The sequence below is a fragment of the Uranotaenia lowii genome, chromosome 1 (genome assembly GCF_029784155.1).
Source record: "Uranotaenia lowii strain MFRU-FL chromosome 1, ASM2978415v1, whole genome shotgun sequence".
NCBI lineage: Eukaryota > Metazoa > Arthropoda > Insecta > Diptera > Culicidae > Uranotaenia > Uranotaenia lowii.
Window position 1 is genome coordinate 191,388,674 of NC_073691.1, and position 21,606 is coordinate 191,410,279.

General features: G+C 33.3%; 1 protein-coding gene across 1 annotated transcript in view; it reads right to left on the reverse strand.

Annotated features, from left to right (window-relative positions):
• Positions 1–2,975: 2,975 nt before the first annotated feature.
• LOC129741546 (CCR4-NOT transcription complex subunit 6) overlaps positions 2,976–21,606 on the reverse strand; it is a 307,192-nt gene continuing 288,561 nt past the window's right edge. The window contains exons 4-7 of the mRNA XM_055733291.1: positions 11,188–11,256; positions 7,306–7,412; positions 7,035–7,240; positions 2,976–6,550 (exon numbers count right to left, since the gene is read on the reverse strand). Coding sequence (XP_055589266.1) covers positions 5,767–6,550; positions 7,035–7,240; positions 7,306–7,412; positions 11,188–11,256 — 1,166 coding nt within the window. The 3' untranslated portion in view covers positions 2,976–5,766. The remainder of the gene's footprint in view (positions 6,551–7,034; positions 7,241–7,305; positions 7,413–11,187; positions 11,257–21,606) is intronic.

Below are 21,606 nucleotides of genomic sequence, written 5' to 3' on the forward strand. Positions count from 1 at the left end.
TCTCACGTTATTGCGCACGAAATAAATCTTCTACCGCAATGACAAACACAACTTACCTCAACAAACGGGTTCGGAAAATAGTTCTCTTTATTTCGAGGTGAATTGTACCGTTTAGTTCAGTGCAATCCAGGTCAACTTCACTGCGCTACGAGGTAGCTTTATCTTGAAGAGGTAGAAAGTATCTCTTTTGAATTCTTTTTTTTCTAGGTGAATTCTACCTTTTTTGTCGGCTCGATTCAGGTAAACTTCACCTCGTTGTGAGATGAGCTTCCACCAAGGTAAGGTAAAAGTAATCATTTTGGATTTCACAAATATTCACCCCTTTATCTCGATAATTTTGACCTTTTTACTATTTTCCGTGTATCATGGCCCATGGGGTTTTCACTTCATATATCGTATATATAGGGTAACGGACTTATTTTAGACCACAGGACCAATTTTGGACCATGCACCTTGTCTAGCTCTCTTATAAAACAAATTATCATTAAATTTTTTGGCAAATATTGTTGAAGCCCGTGCACTTAAAGTAATGCACTAATTTTTTTCATTATTAGTTGCTTTATAAGAGAGCTAGACAAGGTGGTCCAAAATTGGTCCCCTGGTCCAAAATAAGTCCGTTACCGTATATAACGAAATCGTGAATAAATCTCAATTTTTGTTGGCACCTGCTGTATGTAGTGAAAAAAAAATTTCTGTTATCCATCGGTAGTATACCGAGAGGCTTAATAGCCCCTATCGCAGCTAACTTTTGTTTCAGTAGTGTCTCATCCTTCTTCCGGAAGGTTTTAATAACAAAGAGTTTATGAAACGGTAAACGCGCATTCAATTACCGTGATAAGTATAATTCTGAAATCTAGATTGGATTATCTAGTTTAAAATCGTACGCAGCCTTTTAGAACTTTTTCACCTTAACCCTGATAACGCGTGCGTAGATGGATGTCAAAGCACTCGACTCAGAGTTTATAACGTTCATGAGGAGCTGTTTTAAAGTTCTTATAGTATTCATTTGCCAACATGAAAGAATTTTTTTTGCCAGGATTTACCAAAAAAGGGAAATTTTATCTTATAGAAACATTTAAAACACATTTTTTTTAATTCATTGCTCAGACGTTCGTCTTTTGATTCTTTTGAAAAGTGCAAAAGATTAAAGACCGATTCTTCGTGTTCATCGGAAACTATTTTTTTAATTGATTTTTTGGATCCGAACCATTAAAGCATTAAAAACCAATTTTCATCGCCGTTCCTCTTTGTTGAAAGCAAGCAGTTTATTTGATATTTTCTTATATTTATGTTTAAGATTTGATGAATGATCTAAAAGACTTTATATTTTTGTGTTGACGTTGACATATCAATTTCAACAAGTTTTTATTCAAATCGCACAAGAAAAAGATCACAAGACATAAATATCATAAATTTTTTATTTTGGATCGTCAAAAAAGTCCATTGCATTAAATTGCATATAACTTTTTTAGCTATGTCGAAAAGCCAAATATTGTTTGTTACATTGAAATGGATCAGTGCATATTTTTCGCAAAGTTTTGAAGATTATCAATTTGTTGAAAAATGTGAAGAGGTAAAAAATTATTGAAAACTGCGTTCCGTAATATTTGGAGGATTTCTCGAAAGAAACTCGGTATGTCCTGCAAGCAGGAATAAGGAAGTGCAAAAGCTGATCCATCGATAGTATAACCGGAGGCTTCAGAGAGTCGACTCACTACATTTTACTAAACAATTTACAAACATGCACACCGGCAATAACGCCGTTTCCTATTGGAACCAGTTTTTGAAACGATTGTTTTTAGAAAACAATCGTAGAAACAATAGAGTTTAATCAATTGTTGTTCTGGATAAACCGTATAACAGATCGGCAGATTCAAAATTGGTAACATCCGATTACAATATTTTTCCTGGGTGGCCATCAATATTTTCTTAAATCGTGGAACTGGTGAAACAACAATCAGACTACTTTAAATCAAGGGGCTGAAAGAGAAGGAAATTTCCGAACTGACATTTCAGTACCGCACTGACGTTTTGGTACCAAAATGCCATTGAAATCAAAGGGGAACTGACGTTCTGGTTCCAAAAAGTCGGTACGGTACGTTTGTATATCATTTGACAGTTGCTTCAGTCCTTTGCTTTAAAATAGCGGAAATTACGCTCAGTGATGGCTTTGTTGTTTTGATTGAATAATTTTACTACAAAAGATTCCCTTTAATTTCCTTTTTTAAATAAAGGAAATCTTTCGGTGGCTTTGATTCAGCCACATTTTAACTTTTTCACTTCAGCAATGGTCAAAATCCGTACTACCCCTTTTTTATCACATTCGCATAATTTCGATAAATTAAATGAGAATACGTGTGTACAAAACAAAATGAAAAACAAAGGACATTTTCTTTCAAATCACAAATCGACCGTAGCCAAAATACAAAAAAAAAGATAGAAGCAGCGTGATTCAAATTTTTAAATAGTTTTTTTTTCAATCATTTTTTTATTAATTTTCCTTTCCTTTTCTTCATCTTCTTTCCCTCACTTGTTGTTTTTCTTTTTGTCCTTGTTTTTATATGTACGGTACGTGTGTGGATGAATGTGTGATTTTTTCCCGTAAGTTGTTGCTGTGTGAGTGTTTTTATTATTGTTTTCTCTCTCGTTATGTGCTTCCGTCTCAGCCGGTCAGCTCTCTCTTTCCCTCTTTCAGGTTGTTTGTTCTGAATTTTGTTCAATTTGTTATTTTTTTGCACGTCTTAATTTTTTTTTCACAGATTTCCCACTTTTTTGTCTCTCAAGGGGCAAATCCTAACAAAATTTAAACAAAAATAACTTAATCGTAACGTCGTTAGTACTGTGAGACGAAAGTTAGTCTCACTCACAAACGACTTTTGTATTTTTTAATGGTTGTTTTATTTTCATTTTTATTTGTTATTTTATCCTTAACAGCATTTGCGGTTCGTCGACTTTTTTTACTGTTTTTCCCAACAGTTAAGTTTTTTCTAAACAATTCATGTATGGTTGTATGTATGTGAAGAAAAGGGGAAACGGAAGAGATTTAAATCTTAATTCTGAAATCAGTTGACACGTCCGTTAAAAATGGATTTGAGTTCCCAAAAACATGCCAACACGCCAAATTTTCATAGAAACGTCTTTAAGTTGCATTCAGACAAAGTATATATTATTTTCTTTAAAATTTATCTATACTCATTGTTTCTCTTTTCAAAATGTTTGAACTTTTGCAGCATCAAAGATGAAAATTTTTGATGAAAAAAAAAACTTTGACTTATTAGTTTGATTAGAAGGGTGCGTACAAATATAGAAACTCTTTTGTATTTACTTGTTTGTAGTGTTTTTTTTACATTCCTGTATTAAATTTTCTTCCTCTTCTAAAGAGGTTTAAGATTATCTCCTTAAAAATTATGGAATCGTTTTTTAGGGAGAGAGGACTTGAAGGAGGGAATTTAAAATTTGCTTAACATTTACAACTTTTCTCCGTTTACAAACGATTTACGTACTATGAATCTCCTCGGAGTTTGGATATTTTTTCTATATGAGTGTGTGTTGACAATGGTTGTAAATTATAATTTGTTCGTTTTTTTTCTTCAAAGGTATTCCCCGTTTTTTGCGAGAGACGAGAGTTGACATGGATTATGAGTTGTAGTTTCGGGATCGAAAGTCAGATAATCGATAGAAAAATTTCATCACATATTTTGAGAGGTTGGATTCGGTAATTTTTTTTTGTTTTTCTCAAGAAGGGGAAAGGTGTTCCCGTAGAACAAACAAGAAGTACATTAAACTTAAAGAGAGAAAACAAAAATGCTTAAAGCTTCTGCTTGTTGATTTCCACTGTGTGTGTGTGTTGTGTATGTGTGTGTCTGTCTGTGTATGTGTGTGTGTGTGTCTGTCTGTGTATGTGTGTGTCTGTCTGTCTGTGTGTGTGTATATTGTGATTTTTTTTTAATTATTTATAAACACACGACGACCGAAAAACGTCAAAGCTGTTGTTTAGGTGTTGGGTTTCATTTTCCATGATCTCTATATTTTCTGTATTTTAAAAAAATAAACTTTATTCCTAAGCTGGCCACTCTGATGGGATTTTCTTGTTTTTTTCTTTATGAAGCGGATCTGCATCTGCATTGGTTGGTTGACATTTTTTTCTCAAGGCAGGTGGAGGGGGGAGGACACGAGCTGGATTTTCTAAAGGTGAGGACATTTCGGTTTCAAATTTAACGATTTGCCGCGATTGTTCCGCCGTTTTTTTTTCGAACAATTTGTTCGCATATGGATTTGAATCGATGAATGTGTATTTTTTGAATGTACGAACAAGAATGCAATATTTTTAGCTCGATATATTCGTTAGCATTTTTATGTTCATCTTCTTCCTAAACTGAAATCCGAGGATTGGTTTCCAAACTAACGAATGGTACAATTTTAATTGTTATAAAGTTCTAAGTAAAAAATAAATATCACAAAAAATAAATTCCAGTTTCAGCTTTCTACAAAGGTAGGTATTAAGGATATACAATTTTTAATTTTTTTCTTTTTCAAAAATTGATACTAAAACTGGGAAACTTAAGCTGTCTGAGTTTCGTTTTTTTTTACTAAGAGTGGGGTTGGTTTATTATTATTGGTTGCACTTTTTGGTTTCCTAAACAATTGCATACTCGCTAGAAATTGTACGTGTGTGAATGTGTGTTGTTGTGGGTGGTGTGTTGCGGTTTATGTGTGTTTTGTGTTGTTGCTATTAGTTAGTTCGTCCATTCATCGATTGCGCGCGTACTCAGCCTTATCGGGACATCCGTTTTGTGTTGACGCTCTACTTGCAGAATTGGTTGAGATTCAAACTGATCTCGGGTGATTGGATCTAGATGGGCATTATACCTTGGTATTTTGTTGATGTTGTTTCTTATAAATGTGGGTGGGAGTCTGGATTGTTATAAAATCCTAAAAGGGGTTTATCGGTTCCTCTAGGTTTTGTTTGGTTTACTTGTTGTTGCTTCCGTTTCCGCATCATTTGTTTGGCGTATTCTTTGCCTGCGGGGGAGTATGTAGGATTTTTTTTCATTTTTTGGGAGAAAGATTTGGGTCACATCATAATTACACATTCTTTCCGTTTTGTTTTTTTTCCTTTGTTTGCACTATATTGGTGGTGAACGCTCTGGTTCCTACTACACCTGCTTTAAGTAGTAGTAATGCCTTTTCATTCGCGATTAAAAAGAAGACAGGGATTTGGTAAGGATGAACACTACCATATGAAGCAGCAATTGGGGGCGGGTCTCTGGTGTTTGCTGGTGATTCACATTTACCCACTTCTGAATGATGATGCCGGCCGCTACTACTTTTACTATTACTAGTCGTTGTTTTAGTCTATGTCGTCAAGGTCAAATTCGTATTACTATCCATTTGGTGAGGGTTTGGCAGCTCCTGCTTCTTCTGACACTGCCAGAACGGGGCGATGATATTTTTTTATGGATACTTTATAATGATGATGATGATAGGGGGTGGCTGCTGAGAACTTTTAAGCCTTTTCTTCGTTACGAAAGGTTTTGCACTACTACATTTAACATTTTTCGCTGCTACAATTTTTAATTATTTTTTTTTCTGTTTCTGCTAGGAAGAAGTGATGATGACGATTCATTGTATTGCTGTAGCTGCGTTTTTTGCGACTGTAGTTCTTGTGGTTTGTGGTTTGTTGTGGGCTGTTGTGTGTTGTTGTTGGTGGTGATGGTGGTGGTGCTGTTGTTGTTGTTGTTCCAGTTTTGGGCGTAAGTTTTATTGCTACCTCCGATTGATGATTCCGTTCGGCGGTTGATTACTGGCCATGTGGATCAGCTCCAGCTCAACCAGCAGGGGAAAATGATCCGACGGTATGTGCGGGTGTGGACATCCCACCACCTTGTTTTCCCGCAGCCAATCGCTCGAAATCGGCCCGAGCAAACCCAGCGGGATCATGCCTTGCTTCGAGTAAAATATATAATCAATAATACCTTTAAAATCGAATGTATAATTTGTATATGGCATTATATCTTCACTGTACGCAGACGCTAGCTTAAAGGAATGAGTAAATTCATTTGGTGTATCACAATTTGATATACGCTGCAGGCAGGATTTGTAGCCCAGCTCTTTGAAATCTTGGTGGTCCATTGATACACGTCCGGCGCTCAGAAACTCAATCACCCCAGAGTCCGGCAGCGAGTTGAAATCCCCGCACAGGACCAGCTGTACATTGTTGGCGTCCAACTTCTGCCCGGCCCGAAAGCTGTGGCTTGCCTCGTCCAGTATCGTCTTCAGCTCGTTGCTCAGCATCATCGTCTGGATCAGCTTGACGTCGCAAAACTCCGGATCCCAGTGGATGTGAGCGGTACAAACGAGAATCGGCTGAGCCATACTGCCCTGCTCGCTGGCTGGCAATCCTTCCCAGGCCGATTCCTTCACCTTGAGCAGGGCGGCCAGCCCGATATTGTCCTTCGGCATCACCCGGTTCAGCATATTGTCCGATCCCTCCGAGTTGGCCATCGCCAGTTGGTTGAACTCAACTAGGGTTTCCTTGATCAGGGAGAATCTGAAAAACAACAAAAACAAATCATTACCATTGATTGGAACAAATTTTCCCGTGGAACGAACCGCTCCGACTTCCACCGTATGAGCAGAGATGTGCCCTGATATCCCTAACCACACTTGAAAAGCGTCGTATCGAATTGCAGCAAGTTTTCATTTTTAATACCTTGACTCACCGCGTCGACTCCCCGTACATACTTCAACGTGTCAATATCTACGTTCCTACAAGGTCACTTCGACAACGCCAGTTTCTTTGGATACCCTATCATCGTACCGCATATGGCAGAAATCATCCTATTGACAAGTGTTGTGAACGTTTTAACTCAGTGTGTCACTTGTTTGATTTTAATATGTGTAAACGTAGGTTTAAATTAGCACTTAGCAGAATTTTTTAGATTTAAGCTATTAGTCTGGACGGTAATTCAACCAAAGACGATAATAAAATAATAAGCTGTCCAAATTGTCATTTATTGACAGGGGTTACTCACTTGGAGGAACGGAAGAAGATGGCGCACCCGTCGACGTACTTCCGATCCGACTCGGACATCGTCTTGGCGCGGGACTTTGGCGAGAAAATTCCCTCGTAGCCGTCGTTTTTCAATTCCGGCTTGAAGAAGTTGAAGAACTGATCCGTCTCCACCTCCTGCAGATTGATGATGTCGGCCGAGTAGTGTCGGATTTCGTCCAGGATTGCCTGTAAATGTTGAAAAAAGGAATTTGTATGACTTCGTAAGACACTCTTAGCTAGGACGAGGTCACCTTTTTCCGATACTCCCAACTCAGCGCCCAACTTGGACAGTAGCCGTACATCTGTCTGGTAGCGTACTTGTCACATAGTACGTTATAGCACATGACGGTGAATATGCCTGCGGAAAAAAAACAAATGGTTCAGATGAGTTTCTATTCTGGATTCTTTGCAATGAATGATCTGAGTGAAATTTAGCAAAAACAGCCCCAGTTAAAGTCCAGAGCGTACATAAGGTCCAAAGTCCAACATCATACCGATGGTACCATAATTCATTCAGAGATCCACACACTTTGTTGAGTCTACAACCAATAATAACAAAAATGACAAAAATGATAAAAATGATAAAATTAGAGAAATTACAAAAATGACAAGAATGACAAAAATGACAAAAATGACAAAAATGACAAAAATGATAAAAATGACAAAAATGACAAAACTGACAAAAAAGACAAAAATGACAAAAATGACTACAATGGTACACATTACACAAAAGGACATAATGACAAAAATTACAAAAATGACAAAAATTTCAAAAATGATAAAAATGACAAAAATGGCAAAAATGACAAAAATGACAACAATGACAAAAATGTCACAAATTTAAAAAAAAATTACAACAATGACAAGAATTACAACAATGACAAAAAAAGGACGAAAATGACAAAAAATTACAAAAATGACAAAACTGACAAAAATGACAACAATGACGAAAATGACAAACAATGCCGAAAATGGCAAAAAGCACAAAAATGTCAAAAATAGAATAAAAAAAAACAATGACAACATGAAAAAAGAACGAAAATGGCAAACAATGCCGAAAATAACCAAAAATGACAAAAATGTCAAAAGGAAAAAAATGACAAAAATGACAACAATGACAAAAATGACGAAAATGACAAAAATGGCAACAATGACAACAATGAGAAAAATGATAAATAGACAAACAACGACGAAAAAGACAAAAATGACAACAATGGCACTAATTACAAAAATGACAAAAATTACAAAAATGACAACAATGGAAAAAATTACAAAAATGACTACAATGGCACAAATAACAAATAGGGCATAACGATAAAAATAACAAAAATTATAAAAATGACGAAAATGGCAAAAATCACAAAAATGACAAAAATGACCAAAATGAGAAAAATGACAAAATGACAAACAGTGACGAAAATGACAAAATTAAAAAAATGACAAAAGAGACCAAAAAGACAAAAATGAATAAATGACAAAAATGACAAAATTGACAAACATGACAAAAATAACAAAAATGACAAAAATGACCAAAATGACAAAAATGACAAAAATGACAAAAATGACAAAAATGACAAAAATGACAAAAATGACAAAAATGACAAAAATGACAAAAATGACAACAATGACGAAAATGACAAACAATGCCGAAAATGGCAAAAAGCACAAAAATGACAAAAATAGAATAAAAAAAAACAATGACAACACGAAAAAAGAACGAAAATGACAAAAATGGCAAACAATGCCGAAAATAACAAAAATGACAAAAATGTCAAAAGGAAAAAAAATTACAAAAATGACAGCAATGACAAAAATGACGAAAATGACAAAAATGACAAAAATTACAAAAATGACAAATAGACAAACAACGACGAAAATGATAAAAATGACAACAATGGCACTAATTACAAAAATGACAAAACAGACAAAAATTACAAAAATGACAACAATGGAAAAAATTACAAAAATGACGAAAATGGCAAAAATCACAAAAATGACAACAATGACCAAAATGAGAAAAATGACAAAATGACAAACAGTGACGAAAATGACAAAATTAAAAAAATGACAAAAGAGACCAAACAGACAAAAATGAATAAATGACAAAAATGACAAAATTGACAAACATGACAAAAATAACAAAAATGACAACAATGACAAAAATGACAAAAAAACGAAAATGACAAAAATGACAAAAATGACAAAAACGACAAAAATGAGAAAAATGACAAACAATGACGAAATTGACAAAAATTACAAAAATGACAAAAATTACAAAAATGACAAAAATGAAAAAATTAACGAAAATGACAATTATGACAAAAAAGACAAAAAATGACAAAAGTGAAAAAAAATGACTTAACATTCCAAAATAAAAAATAAAAAATTACAAAAATGACAGAAAAAACAAAAATGAAAAAATGACAAAATCGACAAAAATGACAAAGAGAAACAATAATGGCAAAATTAACAAAAATGACAAAAGTGAGAAAAATGACAAAACAATAAAAATTACAAAAATGTCAAGAATGACAAAAATGACAAAAAACGACAAAAATGTCAAAAATGTCAAAATTGACAAAAATAACAAAAATGACAAAAACGACAAACATGGTAAAAATGACAAAAATGACAAAAATGACAAAATTGACAGAATTGATAAAAATTACAAAAATGACAACAATGGCACAAAAACAAAAATGACAAAAATTACAAAAGTGACAAAAATGACAAAAATGACAACAATGACGAGACTACAATGAAAAAAAATGACAAAAATGAAAAATGTCAAAAATGTCAAAATTGGCAAAAATGACAAAAAAACGAAAATGACAAAAATGACAAAAACGACAAAAATGAGAAAAATTACAAAAATGACAAACAATGACAAAATTGACAAAAATGACAAAAATGGCAAAAATGACAAAAATGACAAAAAATGACAAAAATGACAACAAAAATGACCAAAATGACAAAAATGACAAAAATGACAAAAATGACGAAAATGACAAAAATGACAAAAATGACAAAAATGACAAAAATGACAAAAATGACAAAAATGACAAAAATGACAAAAATGACAAAAATGACAAAAATGACAAAAATGACAAAAATGACAAAAATGACAAAAATGACAAAGAATGACAAAAATGACAAAAATGGCAAAAAATGGCAAAAATGACAAAAGTGACAAAAAATGACAAAAATGACAAAATGACGAAAATGACAAAACGATGAAATATTGAAAATGACAAAAATGACAAAAATGATAAAAAAGGAAATGATAAAAAAGACAAAAATGACAAAAATGACGAAAATGCCAAAAATGACAAAAATGACAAAAAATGACAAAAATGATTAATATGACAAAAATGACAAAAATAAAAAAAATGACAAAAATAACAAAAATGACAAAAATGACAAAAATGAAAAAAATGACAAAAATGACAAAAATGACAAAAATGACAATAATGACAATAATGACAAAAATGCTAAAAATGACAAAAATGACAAAAATAACAAAAATATCAAAAATGACAAAAATTACAAAAATGACAAAAATGACAAAAATGCTACAATTGACAACAATGACAAAAATGACAAAAATAACAGAAATAACAGAAATGACAGAAATGACAAAAATGATAAAATGACAGAAAAGATCAAAATGACATAAATGACCGAAATGACAAAAAACAAAAATGACAAAAATGAAAAAAATGACAAAATTTACAAGAATTACAAAAATGAAAAAAGTGGCAAAAATGACAAAAACGACAAATTTAACAAAAATAACAAAAATGACAAAAATAACCAAAATGACAGAAATGACAAAATGACAACAATGACAAAAATTACAAAAATGACAAAAAGACAAAATTGACATAAATGACAAAAATGAAAAAAAAAACGACAAAAATAAAAAAAAATGATTAAAAGACAAAAAGGACAAAACTGTAGAAAATGACAACATCGATCAGACATTTGTTATTAAATCTACAACATTTTCTAGCATTTGATCAAATCAAAGAAATTTAGTTCAGTCAATCAACTATGAAAATTTCAATGCTCAATTTTTATATGTTGACTGTAGAACTTTTTTTTTTGATAAATTGTGTCTGTCTTCTACTTACATGCTCCTCGGGTCCGATTAGGCCTTGCTAAAGGAATCCAGGGACGTTGCGGTGGTGGGGCAACCGTGACTGAAATGAGAAAAAAACGAGGAAAAAATTTTATAAATCGGCTTTTATATGTTCCGAGCTTACATTCAAAATAAAACTGAAAACTGAGAAAAATTGTAGTGGACTAGGGATTCAATTGAATCGAACTTAAACGAAGGTGAAAATGATTTCCACAGAGAATGTGAAAATGGCGTTTTGGTTCAACCTTTTAAGGTCACGCCGCTGCCGTTTTGGAACCCTCCCTTAAAATCAAAATGCACATGCATTTAGCATGCAGGGATTTCGGCACCGGAACAGAGAGAGAGAAGGAAATGAAAAATCGACAACAACGACTTAAACCTGTAGTAAGACAATTGGATTGCCCATAACCATCACCTTCATGGGGGTGCTTGGTGGCGCGCATGCCTAAATCTGGAACCTTAAGCGATCCAAGAAGTAGTTCCGAAGGGATTGGCTTTGGGCTTCACCGGGGATTGTCTAACACGAACCCTTTTGAACCACGCGCGGGTAGATTGCCCTCCTTACTAGGGCGCACTAATAACCCCTCCTATAATAAATCAGATACAGCGAGCGAAGTTACATTACGATTTTTTTCCTTTCTTGTTAAGAAAAAAAAATTAGGTCACACCAATCCTGCCTGCGATACGAGGGTTGGTTAAATCTGCTTGGTCCAGAAAAAAATTGTTATTGCACCACCCCCAGTCGAATGCCGATTGATTTCTATCGGAGCTGCGAAATAGTTCGATACTAATTAAAAACTAGGCTCGTTTGTTGCTTTCAGATTTAAGAAATATCTCTCGGAGGTTCCGAAACTGTAACACACCATTCGACCGATTTTGGCATTACCGATCTTGAACGAGCTCGATTCGAATGGAACGTTTCGAGATGATCTACTACCCGGTTTACTCGAAATCTAGTACATTAAAATTTAGAACTCGAACGAGATACGTAAAACGATTCTAATTCGATTCGAGTTGAAACTCGAAACGAGTATCTCGAATCGAATAGGATTCATAATTTCACCCCAGAATCCCTCTTTTGATTCTTTGGAAAGAAACAACTTATCGATAGTAAAAACAATGGTCATCATGTGTTTAAATCTTTGAACTGAACTAGAACGGAAAAACGAGAATTTCCTTCTGATGTTGTAGAGTCACAACACATTTTTCCACATCCATTCGGAGAAAATAGAAAAAAAAATTACATCAAGATTGATATGTATTGTGTCATTTTTGTCATTTTTGCAATTTTTGTCATTTTTGTCATTTTTGTCATTTTTGTCATTTTTCTCATTTTTGTCATTTTTGTCATTTTTGTCATTTTTGTCATTTTTGTCATTTTTGTCATTTTTGCCATTTTTGTCATTTTTGTCATTTTTGTCATTTTTGTCATTTTTGTCATTTTTGTCATTTTTGTCATTTTTGTCTTTTTTGTCTTTTTTGTCATTTTTGTCATTTTTGTCATTTTGACATTTTTGTCATTTTTTGTCATTTTTGTCATTTTTGTCATTTTTGTCATTTTTGTCATTTTTGTCATTTTTGTCATTTTTGTCATTTTTGTCATTTTTGTCATTTTTGTCATTTTTGTCATTTTTGTCATTTTTGTCATTTTTGTCATTTTTGTCATTTTTGTCATTTTTGTCATTTTTGTCATTTTTGTCATTTTTGTCATTTTTGTCATTTTTGTCATTTTTGTCATTTTTGTCATTTTTGTCATTTTTGTCATTTTTGTCATTTTTGTCATTTTTGTCATTTTTGTCATTTTTGTCATTTTTGTCATTTTTGTCATTTTTGTCATTTTTGCCATTTTTGTCATTTTTGTCATTTTTGTCATTTTTGTCATTTTTGTCATTTTTGTCATTTTTGTCATTTTTGTCATTTTTGTCATTTTTGTCATTTTTGTCATTTTTGTCATTTTTGTCATTTTTGTCATTTTTGTCATTTTTGTCATTTTTGTCATTTTTGTCTTTTTTGTCATTTTTGTCATTTTTGTCATTTTGGCATTTTTGTCATTTTTTATCATTTTTGTCATTTTTGTCATTTTTGTCATTTTTGTCATTTTTGTCATTTTTGTCATTTTTGTCATTTTTGTCATTTTTGCCATTTTTGCCATTTTTGTCATTTTTGTCATTTTTGTCATTTTTGTCATTTTTGTCATTTTTGTCATTTTTGTCATTTTTGTCATTTTTGTCATTTTTGTCATTTTTGTCATTTTTGTCATTTTTGTCATTTTTGTCATTTTTGTCATTTTTGTCATTTTTGTCATTTTTGTCATTTTTGTCATTTTTGTCATTTTTGTCATTTTTGTCATTTTTGTCATTTTTGTCATTTTTGTCATTTTTGTCATTTTTGTCATTTTTGTCATTTTTGTCATTTTTGTCATTTTTGTCATTTTTGTCATTTTTGTCATTTTTGTCATTTTTGTCATTTTTGTCATTTTTGTCATTTTTGTCATTTTTGTCATTTTTGTCATTTTTGTCATTTTTGTCATTTTTGTCATTTTTGTCATTTTTGTCATTTTTGTCATTTTTGTCATTTTTGTCATTTTTGTCATTTTTGTCATTTTTGTCATTTTTGTCATTTTTGTCATTTTTGTCATTTTTGTCAGTTTTGGCATTTTTGTCATTTTTGTCCTTTTTTTTATTTTTGTCATTTTGTGATTTTTGTCATTTTTATCTTTTTGCCATTTTTGCCATATTTGCCATTTTTGCCAATTTTTGTGATTTTTGCCAATTTTTGTGATTTTTTTGTAATTTATTCGTTTTTGTTATTTTTTTATTTTTATCATTGTTTGTCATTTTTGTCATTTTTGTTATTTTTATCATTTTTGTAATTTTTGTCATTTTTGTCATTTAAGCAATTTTTGTCATTTTCGTCATTTTTATCTTTTTTTTGTCATTTTTTTATCATTTTTTTTGTGTCATTTTGTGTCATTTTGGTGTCATTTTTTTTTCATTTGTGTGATTTTGGTGTCATTTTTTTCATTGGTGTCATTTTTGTAATTTTTTCGTAATTTTTTTTTTTATTTTTGTCATTTCATATGTTTTTGTCATTTTCGTCGTTGACGTTGTTTGTCATTTTTGGTCATTTTTGTTATTTTTTTTATTTTTGTCATTTTTGTCATTGTTGTCATTTTTGTCATTTTTGTGATTTTTGTGATTTTTGTCATTATTGTCATTTTTGTCTTTTGACATTTCTGTCGTTTTTGTCAGTTTTGTCTTTGTTGTCGTTTTTGTCATTTTTATATTTTTTGTCGATGTGGTCATTTTTGACATTTCGAACAACGTTGAAACATACATGGCGCTTCACATAATTGGCAACGAATGCAACCTTATAATCCCGCTTCTAGGGAGAATTTGCGACAAACATCGATAGATTGACGATCGATAATTCGAATCACAGGCCTAGGGAGAGAAGAAGCAAAACATGGAATATGTCGACATGATCGTTGCCAAGTGCTTTTAGACTGGGGGCCTCACCCCAGAAACGCGAAGACTTCGCAAGCCCGAAAGGTTGATCCCGGCCAGCACCAGATTTATTGCTTTATTATCTGTCGATCGAGACAGAGGGTTCTCGCACTACTTGCCTATATCGTATCAGATCGTTCGTATAAGGATTGTGTCTGCTACAGCTCTGGTTTTGCACCCATCGTCTTGCTCCATTTGATGTTTGATTGGCATGACGGAGTCTACCTTTCGGACGCGATTCTCGCGCGCAGATTTCTTGGCCACGCTTCAATTGACCTCCTCAGGTGTGGCTGGCAAGGGACAGCACACCGTTCCGAATGAGGTTATTTCTCACAGGGCAACCGGTGCAAATCTGATAGCAAACTTTGTAGCCAAACAAGTTTTGCAAATCTTAATTTGTGTTGTTTCTAAACCTTAGTGACCCTAAAAGCCTTGCTTTCTGTTTTAGTATTTTTTTTTACTAAAACATGAAACCAGATGGGTTCAGTTGACCTCATGAGACAGTCACGCGTAGAAGCCTAGATATGGTAACAAATTCGTCGTCTCGACATCAAATCGCTTCTTAGTAAAAAAAAGAGCGAAAAAAAATCAAATTTCATCACCCCTTAAAACAAAAGACAAAATCCGTAAAGTTGACAACAAAGACACGACATCTGATATAGTCAGGGGGTAGATAGTAAAAAAAAATCTCCCAGACGAAAGCCTCACTGCAACTTTATGTATTTATCTCCACTAGTTGAGGTTCAAAGACACCATCACCACTATTCAGATGAGAACAGTGAATGATTTCGCGGATTACGCGCAAATTAGTTCATTTCGAGGTGCATGTCCCTTCCCCCAATCATAAACCCAAAACAACCTAGGACCCACCAACCCAATCAGAAGGTAAGACAGGCGTACGACATATCCGAAGCGTAGCTATTACTATAGGGTGGCTCTTGTTTCTCGACGTTCCCAAAGACCAGCTTCCTATGTCGAGTCTATATTATTTAATGTTATATTTATAATTTTTTTTTATCAAAGTCACTTTTTATCAAAAACATATTTTTGATTGGCTCTCGGAAAACCATAAACATAAAACATTTAAATGTATATAGGATTCAACTATACATATCTCTGGATGTTTATGCATTCAACTATAAATATAGTAGATTCAGCAATATCCTCCGATTGATTTGAAATTTGCCTTCAACTTTTAATATAATGGTGTTGTGTCAGACAGGGTCGTAGGAAGAACTGCCTCATGGGGGAGATTTTGGTGACAAAATTTTCCCTATAACATGTTTGCTTCAGAAATGCATACATAAAGAATAGTAAAAAAAATGAATAGTATATAAATAATGTTAAACAACAAACCAATCAAATATATTTCCAGCTGAATTTTCCTAAAGCTGAAGATTGTGTACAAGTTTCTTATCAACAAAAAAAAATATTTATAATTTATTTAATTATTAAATCCTGTGAAATTTGGATTATCCAAAGAACGTAATCTTGCAAATGAATTGAGATCTTATTTTCTAATAGAGGTATTCACTTGGTTTGTGTTTTTTCTTTAACAATTCTTTAATTTTAATTCCGATTCCGAATCTGAACTCTGAATTTTGAACCTGAATAAAAAATTCTGAATTCCTCATTTGAAATTGATTTTTAAATCTGAATGAAAAACAAAATTTCTCAATAAGATTGAACCAAAAAGGGCATTTCATAACAGAATCCTTATTAACCAGGAATATCTTATTTGAATTTTAAAATTCTTGATTTTGTAGGTATATGAATTCTTTTTTCAATTATTTATTCTTAATTCAACTAGTCATTCTGAATTAAATTTGGTTACTTTTAATTAATCGGCCTTAGCGGTGAAAAGTGATGTCTTTTTTAGTAGGGACATCTAAAGATTATGAAATTTTTATATAGATGGGATAGAAGGTTAGATGAAGTGAAAGATGATGAAAATGAGCGGGTAGAATTTATTTAGAAGCATTATCATCACATCTACCCGCTCATTTTCATCATCTTTCACTTCAACTTACCTTCTATCCCATCTATATAAAAAATCATAATCTTTAGATGTCCCTACTAAAAAGGACATCACTTTTCACCGCTAAGGCCGATTAATTAAAAGTAACAAATATAAATTACGGTGGTTAATCTCTTCATAGAATTAAATTTCCGAATAATGAAACTCTCATATTTCGATTCTGAATCACTATTATGAGGCTTTTCAAAATTTCCATTCTGTATAAGAATTATAAGTAAGAAGTTCAAATCCAAATATTATGAATGGTTTGTAATTTTTAATGTATTCTTTTAATCTTCCTGAATGATGAGTTTCGAACATGAAAAAAATCGAATTTTAGTTTCACATGCAAAACCAAGATTCGAATCATGATGAACAAAACAGACAATCAAAAATAATAAATTTAATACAGATTCCACAATCCGCGGGCAGAGCAAATTCGAGTTATCTGATTTAAAAATCTTGCAAAATCCAGGTATTCGATTTAAAACTTTACAACTCAAAATCTGGGCACTATCCAGTCAAATTAGGGAATTCTTCAAAATCAACGAAAAAAAAATCGAAAAATGTTTTTTTACATCAAACACATCAGCCAGTTTGTTTGTATAAAATTTGCTCAAAAAATTGTTTTGGACGCAAAATACATAATTGTGATCAAGCAACTTGAATGTTTCTTTAATTTAGCAAAGAAAGTGAAAACATTCGGGCACAATCCGGGCAATCTGGCAACCTTAATGAGTCTAACCTTATTGAAAATTCGATGTTCGGGACTAAAAACTGTACCCTAATTTCAAATCGCTAATCAAGTATTCACAAAAAAAGTTGGTTTGTGAATATTTGATAAGCGATTTTCGAGTACAGTCTTTGAATATCTATCAACAAGTGAGAAATCGTTTGAAAAACTGTAGTAGAATTGTGAACCTGTGATAAAATGTTGAGGTTTTGGTCATAGTTCTGAGTCGAGATTGTTATGTTACTTTTGATTCACTATATGTAGTTGTTTATCACAATTTGTTTACGAATTTAAAATTTTGATTTTAGAAAAGAACATTTTGCTGTCCCCCGTTCCTGGTGTTAGACCATTTCGGATATTAAAAAAGAAACAACTTGTTTGAAGAACGGTTAACACTAAAGAGGAATTTTATTCGATTTATAATTAAAATTACTACTCTTCTCGCGATTTTGAACAATACAAGAGTACATTACGGGCTGGCAACATTATGAGTTAAAAATGGCTGGCCTACTCTAAGGCGTTCCAGGGTGACCAATACATTCGAGATCGAACAAATGGATTAACTTTTTTAATATTGATTAAAGGCGACTTTAAACTATAAATATGGTCAATTGTACTATATTTTTCTAATGGCTAAACTGTATTTCCAAACTTAGTGCTTAGATTGTTGTAAAACATTGAAAGTACTTCTTTTATTGCGAAAAAAGGAAGATAGGGTTACGGTGTATTTTTTGGAACTTTGAAAAGGTAAAATCGGCTTTGAGACTCTGCCCCCCCTCTAACGCATTATTCAGCGAAATAATCGATCGGGTTGTCTAGAGTAAGGTTGCCAGAATTTTTTCAGTACGTATCCGGGCCGGACAAACAGGGCAATTTTTATATAAAAACTTGGCAAAATCCGGGCATTCGATTTCAAATTGACGACCATGAATCCGGGCAATATCCGGGCAAATTTTGTCAAAATTCAGTAATTCCTCACTAAAAATCAAGAAAAAAATTTGAAATTTTTTTTTTCGTCAAAACTTATCGATTGATTTTGAACTGTATTTTAGACTTCCAAAAATTATAAAATGATTATTTTTATAAAACTTGCTCAAAAAATTTCGTTTTGGAGGAGTTTGTTGTTTTTTTTTGTTCAATTTGTCAAATAAAGAGAAAAAATCCGGGCAAAATCCATTTCAATCCGGGCATTTTTCAATGAAATCCGGGCCGGACTGTTCCTTAGTTTAGTATTAAATATCCGGGCAAACCCGGATAAAACCGGGAAATCTGGCAACCTTAGTCTAGAGCAACTCTTTTTTTGAAGATTTGCGAACAAAATACACGAGCAAAATTTTCAAGAACTTGAAATTTTATATTTTTGAGCCTAGAAGTGTTAAGATTCCTTCAAATATAAATAATCACTTCAAAATCTATATATATATAAAAAGCAATTATCTGTATGTTTGTTTGTTTGTTTGTTTGTTTGTCCTCTATAGACTCAGCCGTCTTAAGAGCTAGAGATCTGAAATTTGGCATGGATGCTCATTAGGACCAGGAATGATGAAAAATGTTTTTAGACTTTTGGACGACCCCTTCTGAAGGGGGTCGTCCATACAAGACAAATATTGTTTTCACGTTATTGACGTTCTTTTCCGTCGGATTGTGATGAAAATTTGCACATGAGTGTTTTGAGAGACGAGCAATCAATTACAGTTATCAAATTTAGGGTCAGGGGTCGGCCAAAGGGGTCGTCCATATCAACTGATTAATGTTTTTGCGATATTGGCGTTATTATACACCGGATTGAGATGAAAATTTGCACATGAGTGTTTCGAGAGACGAGCAATCGATTACATTTATCAAATTTGGAGATAGGGGTCGGCAAAAGGGGTCGTCCATATCCACTGATTTATGTTATTGCGATATTGGCGTTATTATACACCGGATTGTGATGAAAATTTGCACATGAGTGTTTTGAGAGACGAGCAATCAATTACAGTTATCAAATTTAGGGTTTGAGGTCGGCAAAAGGGGTCGTCAATATCCACTGATTAATGTTTTTGCGATATTGGCTTTATTTTACATTGGATTGTGATGAAAATTTGCACATGAGTGTTTTGAGAGACGAGCAATCGATTACAGTTATCAAACTTAGGGTCAGGGATCGTCCATATTCACTGATTAATGTTTTTGCGATATTTCTTGTTATTATACACCGAATTATGATGAAAATTTGCACATGAGTGTTTTGAAAGACGAGCAATCGATTTCAAGTTTCGAATTGCGGATAAGAAGTCGGCTGAAGGAGTCGTCCATACCCAACTTTAATGTTTTTGCGATTTTGACGTTATTCTACATTGGATTGAGATGACAATTTCCGCATAGGAGTTTTGAGGGACGCTCTTTTGCTTTCAGGTTTCAAATCTTGACTCAGGGGTCGGCAAAAGGGGTTATTATCTGTTCACTGTTTTTACGATATTCCCTTGATTGAGCATAGAATTATAATGAAAATTGACACATGGTAGTTTAACAGAAAAGATAATTGATTTCAGGTGTCAAGTTTTGAGTCGTGGTCAAAAACAAGGCCGTCCATGTTAGTTGCTCACTGTTTTCGCGATATTGTCGTGATCATGCATCGGATTGAGATGAAAATGTTCAGATGAGGGTTATAAACTATGAACAATTGACTCCAGGTAGCATGTTCCGTGTCAAGGGTCGGCGAAAGGGGCGTCTATATTCACTGTTCACTGTTTTCAAGTTCCTGACGTTATTTTACATATAATTTGAAAAGAAAAAATGGCACAAGGGAGTTTTGAGGAACGTAAAATTGGTTTCAATTATCCAATTTCGGGCCATGGGACAGAAAAAGAGGGTTTCATTGAAAGTTCAGTGTTTTGTGCAATAATTTTGTTGGAGGCAGTTGACCTTCACACTTAAATTGATACCAATTCAAGTGTGAAGGTCAAGCAAAAGAGTCGTGCACACAAACAATTAGTACATGTTTCTGCCATAATGTCTAGATTTTGCAACCGATCGAGAAGAAAACACTCTCACATAAATTTTAGTAAAAAGCCAATCAACCGTTTAATTTGAATTTCAAGTAATAGTAATAGTAGCGACTTTAAACACTGTTGAATATTTCCCCAAAATTATCGAAAGAATGTTTAGAATTCATTTTCTAAACTCATTTTGACGTACCAATCATTTAAAGCGAAACGAAGTTCGTACGGGATCAGCTAGTTTTTAATAAAAATGATTTTTGATCAATAACTTTGGCAAAAAGGCCCCCTTCTCCCCTCCCTCCCCTTCCAGAATGAGGGAGGAGTCTCCAACAATTATAGAAACCTTCCCCAGCCTCAAAAGCACCCAGCTACCAAGTTTCAAGCAAATTGGTTCAGTAGTTTCCGAGACTATAGAAACAGACAGACAGACAAAAATTCATTTTTATAGATTGCAAAAAGTTTTTCTACAACAGCAAATTTTGGAATTAAAAAAAAAATCAGAGAAAATTGTTGAATTGTGAACAACACTAAATTACATATGACAAAACGAAAACAACTTTCACAGTGTTTCCAGAAATGTTGTTTTTTTTTCTACAATAAATTTTCACTCTGTCTATCTTCAAGCAAGTTTACGGTCCAATATCCAGTTGTCCAATTTTAAATTTGATTTACGTTTTCGTGTATCGAGTACTGGCTCTGGAAAATTTCTTTTACATCGAGCTAAGAGCCACCCTACTTATTCTTCTCGGCCCAGCTCGCTTGAAAGGCTCGTTTTATGTGAAATTGTTTACTGGCTAAACTTGATGGCCGTGGCCGGTTTTTGTTACATTTAGGAAGGGGGGATCGAATATGACTAAGTATCGTCAAAATAAGTTCGGCTTATCAATAAGTTCGGAATTATTACTCCCAAATTCGCTAACGGGAAAGGTGTTTTAGAACACTTTTAGTTCAGATCATCCTTCTAATGATTGTACTCACGGCTAGCGGTCTGGGACCTGGGATTTTCAATTTGCAAACACGATGAATGAACATACAGAACATAAACGGGGTCCAAACCGGTCCCATGAGCGCCTCCGATTTGTCTGGAAAATCGCTACGATAGGTTTTGTGGGGGCCGCAAGCTTAAGGTTGCTAGTCTTGCTTGAAGACCATTTGTGTAGGCATTTGCACT